The sequence below is a fragment of the Styela clava genome, chromosome 11 (genome assembly GCF_964204865.1).
Source record: "Styela clava chromosome 11, kaStyClav1.hap1.2, whole genome shotgun sequence".
NCBI classification, from domain to species: Eukaryota; Metazoa; Chordata; class Ascidiacea; order Stolidobranchia; family Styelidae; genus Styela; species Styela clava.
In genome coordinates this window covers 19,083,408-19,089,407 of record NC_135260.1, presented here as the reverse complement: position 1 = coordinate 19,089,407, position 6,000 = coordinate 19,083,408, and the positions used below count along the sequence as shown (strand labels likewise).

Genomic DNA, 6,000 nt, shown 5'->3' with positions numbered 1-6,000 from the left:
TGTAGATCATATACATGTAAATATTTTTTTGACCTATATCATTAATTTTAGCATTGTGTATTGTATTTTTCGATATATTTCCACTTTATTAGAGGGTGCCAAATCTTTAAACTTCCAGTTAGTAAGATGGGGAGATAATATAGCAACTAACCCCCAAATGTACCCCATTTCATGTTAAAATATGAAAACACAGTTAATTTTTCCCAAAATTCGAACAAAGACTTTCGTAGGAATCAAATTACACCAGGTTTAAGAACATAACAGGTTCCATCCAGTCATTATCAAATTAAAATCTATATTCTCAAGACCTTTGGCACTGATTGAAATAATTATATCTAAGTTCCCATCCGTACGATGTACCTAATTACCCTTGTTGAGATAATAGGAATTTCTGTTTATAACGTGAATCACGAGCTCACGTTTACAGTATTTAATAAGGTTTATGCTCAACGTATAAATACGACTCCGATATCTTTCGATAGGGAGAGAGAAGACGATGTAAACCATTCTAAGCTAGTCTGGATAAATGTTATAAGATTTATATTCTGTGTGTTGTGGAAATTTACGAATAAAAACATATAGAGATTTTTAACGCATCTTCATTCACGTGGGCGTTGAAGCTGAAGGGTGAACGGGTAACTTGCAAGTCAGAGACAATCTACGAAATAGCAATATACGGTAACATAACATTCATTAACAACCATATATGCTATAATCATACCTCGATTTTGACATCAAATACCGGCTTTTGGTATTCAATTTGCGTAATGAAATCAAAAGTTATAATCTAACGGTCAATTCATTTTTACCTCGCCAAATATTTCGCAACCTACGTTTTCGAGTTGTTACCAAATTGTCGGTCCCAAACACCGCGACGTAGGCGGAACAAAAGCATTCCAAAAAATCGGTCAAACGAGAGGTACATAAGCATGACTGCAACCGCCAAACTTGGGTCGACAGTAAATTGAATATTCCAGCGACAAAGTCTAAAAGTATTAATAGTAACTATCAATCATGAACACTGGTAGCAGCAAACCGTAACCGTCGTATACACAATACTGGGCGTAGCTGGTAATGGAAATCGACATACCAGCCTTATTGCGCAAGAAATTATGACGAAATAGTGACTAAGGAATATTACACTCCAAACCTCGCATGGCCAACTGACAAGGCCACCCAAAAAGTTGGTCAAATCTAATTTACAAATTTCATGTTGCAACTTGAAGATAGCATCTGAATCAGTATCACCACAACGGATGCTTGTTTGCAGGGCATATGTCAACTTGATGACATCATCAATCATAATTTTGAAATTTCGTTTCTCAATATGTATTTCCTCGTATATTATGCTTCAATAACAACCTGGCAAAATTGTTCATAGTTCTCAAAGTGGAGGGGAAGGCCGATAAGGCGACTCATTCACGTAAAACCACCAGTATCTTGTAAAATAACAAACTAGGTCGACATTGATTCGAGCTGATAATTCTGTCAGGGCAAGGTGTATGTAATGTCCCGCGTGATCTTAACAATTTGAGAATTGTATAAATGCAACGATGTGCATTGTATTGATTTAGAACCACGAAGTAAGCTTGTTAGAACCCCATTGCAACATAGCTAATTTTCCTGTCAACGAGACGACATTGGCATGCTATATTTTTGTATCTCTTCGTTGTTGTATCATCATTGTATGTCGTGTTAGAGGTTGATATGGTATTATTACTTATCCTATCAGACACATACTAGTGACTGAATGACGACACGTTTCCTATTATTATGCTATTTGATCGGATTTCCTCAATCAGAAATTGAATATATATAAAAAAAAAATTGTCGTCCATGGCGGCTCCAACAGCACTTGTCGAAACGGCAACGCACTGATAATTCCTTGTCGATAGGTAGTACTGAGAGATGACTAAACACACATATTCATCCACCAATAAAATGGCACGGTTTATTGCACCTCACAATGTATTGAAGAGGAAAGTTCAAAAAAAACACACAAAATCCTCAGATACATTTTGAACAAATTGACACAATAATGACGGAAACCGGATGATTGGCAAATAAGATTGGCCATCTGATTAATAATAGTTTAAGGAACTAGGTATGCACCAGACAAGCGCCGATATGTTGTTATTATATTGAAAAATACGAGGCCTACATTACCGATATTTCAGAATATCGCAATAAAAAATTAAGATGAAGTCGGCACACCAAAATTGAGTTTGATTTAAATAAACTGACACCTTGAATATATCCGATCTCCAAACGTCTCAAATTCTGTTATCAATTGAGTGAATTAAGATATTCAAGTTTTGAAAAATATATTTATCACCACAGAATCAGGAAACCAATATGAGTCGTGCATATTTCTTTTATATTATAATTATCAGAAATCGAATTATCAGAAAGTGGGAAATATTTGCCGTTTAAAAAATCGGCATCAGCAAATTTTGCGAAGTCGCTGTCAGCAAGTACAATATAGATATGCATGTGAACTAATACAATGAACTTTTATAAAGGAATTTGAAGTTTACAGATAATAGATTTCTTGTACATTGATAAATAGCGGGGAAGAAACAACAACTATTATAAATTAACCATCTTCATCTTGTTGAAAATTGCTGATAGGTTGTGTGACATTTATCCGAACATCGTACCGTTGATCTAATCCAAGATACGAATCCGAGACCAACCAGACAGAATAAACTTTCCTGTAATTAAAATTTTAAAATTAAGAAAATCATATTTAATAAAGTGTGTTAAACAAATACGGTATACATTGCTAATAAATGAATAACCCATTTTCTGATCATAAACACTGATAGAGAGAGAAAATGATTTATTTCTAAATATATTATCATAGTACACATTGCAGTAAAAAGAATGGAATAGTAATCATAAAATATAAGGGGGAAGGGAAAGACTGGAAGGTCAACAAGGTCGACCGACCCAACAAATGTCACTACCTGATGAATAAATTCATTAGTTATATCACACCGTGTAAAACGTTTGCGATTTTATTCAAGTTGGGAAAGGTCAAATGACGCGAGAGAATGTAAATTGTATGTTTCTCCTTCAATAAAGAGAACTGACTATTAAATTAGTATTTACCTGTGCAATTCGGGTAAATAACTGGCATTTATTTAGGTGAAGGCTATTATCAACAAACTGGAAGATAAGGGAAATGAGTCAAAATTTTATGAATCAAAATGGAGGAGAGATACAATTTATTTATGGTAAATAAACCAGTCAAAGTACTTCGAAATTCGAAAAGGGTTTCGGCAGAACAAAATGTTTTTTACCATGTAAAAAAAATAGTTCCAAAGACAACCACACAGAACAGAATAGTATTCTATGAAATCAATAACGTATAGCTTATCTGAAGAATCCACTCATCACAGACTTCACAGTGCACACACGCCATTCTTTGATATCAGTAATAGTAGAATAAATAGTGCATAACAGAGCTTAAGTACATAGTTACTCTATCCCTAGATTCACTATCCAGGTTCCAAAATGCAACAAACAGAGCGCAAAATATATGTATTATATTTCACGAAGGGATGAATTGGATGATTCAGTTTTTCTTCTTTCAATTTATTATTCCAATTATTTTATCATAAATCAAAGGCGAGAACCATACGCTATGTGCGTGTCAACCCCACAAATTATAGCCAAGCACTACACAGGCTCTTTCAACACGTGGGCGTAATTGGGCACGTATGGCAAATATCATTCAGTGTCACTGGTCAGTATAACAATTATTAAATTAATGACAAAGTTAAGTTTTGTCTTTTCAATAAAACAATTCACAAACCTTTCAATATTGTCAGGATAAAATGACAGAAGTTCTGTAGTTCTGTTCCGTAATGTCTGTACTCTCTTTAGTGCGATAACTTCTTTCCGTTCTACGTCAGCGAGCAGTAAAAACCAGCCCTCTAATTTGGGTTTAGGGAAACGTGGGGTGAGAGCTTTACCATCATGCTGCGTAGAAAAATGGGTATTAGTCACCGTCTGTAGAGCACCATATTATATTTTCACAACAAAAGTAATATCATTAAAGTAAGAAAAATTAAAATACCATAGTAGGCTGTGGGCAAAAAGTTATTTATTTGTTCGGCTTACTATGTTCTTACGCCAAGGCATTGGTTCCCAATTTTTTTGCTATTGACCTCTCTTTGCCTATTTTGAAATTCTTCATTCCCGCTCAATATGTATATAAAATCTTTTATGGATCATTATTAGCTATTAGGATTTTTAAGATTTAAAGGATTACCTAGCCAGTTGTGAACTTGGTGAAGGAAGCCCTAACTGACCAGCAGTTACGTGAACCACCCTGCGGTGACGGGGAGTCCGGTAATCATTAACCCTGCATGGGAGTGGTGGCAAGCATATTCCCAACGCTTAGCACGATGTGCCACACCCCTGAGCTTAGTGATATGTACAATTCTTACTGTGGCTTTTGTACAGTTTGAATAGTCCATAATGTGTACATATAGGCCTATATATGTGTATTAAATAACTTTAGATAAGTAAAGAATATTAATTATACTACATGCGAATGTAAGGTAAAATTTTCCCAATTGAAACATTTAAATTTGGAAGAAGAAAAGGTTATAACTTAAAGATGTACTATTTTAGTACTAAACAATTCATTATGATATGTGAAAAATAAAGCAACCAGTCACAAACAAAATCAAATTATTTACGGCAAAATTGAATTGGAAAATTCAATCAATTTCAACAACTAAATATATATTTATCACTAAAACTCACATGTCCCTTGTTTAATCTTGCTAGAGAAACTGCAACGTGATATTCTTGATTCATGTGAACATCCATCCACGTCTTACGATTTTGTATCCCAACACCTGTATTGATGAAAGCAGTGGTTCTAAAACTTCTTTGTATTGCGACGCACTCAAAAAAAATATGCTCAAGTTGCGACTCCCCATAAAAAACGTCTTAGTACCCTTTAATAAAAGAACTTTTTTTGCAATGTGTTTCATTTAAACAAACAAACAAAACTTCACAAAAGTTAGTGAAATCGCATTTAATTTGATGGGTGCACTTGCTTTTTTTTACAACTATTTGTCATTCAACCTTGGGAGTGAACTGTGAGAGCCGCATGCATTTCCCTTTTAACATTTACTCTAGAGAGATTTTTTGCCTTTATTACTTTCATGATAGAAAAGTTTGCTTCACATAAATAAGAAGTCACAAAGGGGATGACAGTGCCCATCGCTTTTTTATTTAAGGAAGATAATCTTCATCCAGAGAAATCCAAAAACTTTTCAAAATATACAATTCATTTTATATCGATTCCAGTTGCAATGTGTTGTTTGTAGCAAGATTTTAGCCAGTGAAAGCATGTTATCTAATAAGCCTAACCGGCATTGAGTAACATCGCATGCCCAGTTGCAACAGAAACCACGGATCTTTTTTACACGAAAACTGAACGATCCAAATTTCAAGTTGCTATCATTATACTTGCGAATTCTTTGTTCAGACTTTTTTTGTTCAGTAGCGCTTAAGCTTGTACATGTCGGCAGTGCAATTTTATATTTAGACTTCTTCTACCCACCGCAAAACAGGTACAATTTCGCAAAAGAAAAAAGTTTTGCGAGGCCCTAGCAAAATTGCAACGACGCACTTGGGCGTCGCCAAGCCCACTTTGAGAACCACTGGATTAAAGCATTAAAGTTTTTTATTTCTCCATAAGCTTCAAAACAACTTTCATTGGCTTTTAAAATCATTTTGTTTTAAAAAACAACAGAGAAAATCATATGCTATGTATTTTATATAATAAAATAAGCCCCGATTTCAAACATGAAAAGCAATGCCATCAACAAATAAGTGGAATTTCATTATTTGCAAACACTGCAACTGCAACATTACAAATGGTTCAAGTAATAATTCGGTTTCTTCACAAAATTAATATTTCATTTAAATTGTGTGGGAATGGTTTTATGGTCCCAATACCCATTTGCATATCTT

At 34.4% G+C, this 6,000-nt stretch overlaps 1 protein-coding gene across 1 annotated transcript in view; it reads right to left on the bottom strand.

The window, feature by feature from the left end:
• Positions 1-1,925: 1,925 nt before the first annotated feature.
• Positions 1,926-6,000, bottom strand: part of LOC120346919 (activating signal cointegrator 1 complex subunit 3-like) — a 57,956-nt gene continuing 53,881 nt past the window's right edge. The window contains exons 45-47 of the mRNA XM_039416711.2: positions 4,780-4,874; positions 3,821-3,987; positions 1,926-2,714 (exon numbers count right to left, since the gene is read on the bottom strand). Coding sequence (XP_039272645.2) covers positions 2,597-2,714; positions 3,821-3,987; positions 4,780-4,874 — 380 coding nt within the window. The 3' untranslated portion in view covers positions 1,926-2,596. The remainder of the gene's footprint in view (positions 2,715-3,820; positions 3,988-4,779; positions 4,875-6,000) is intronic.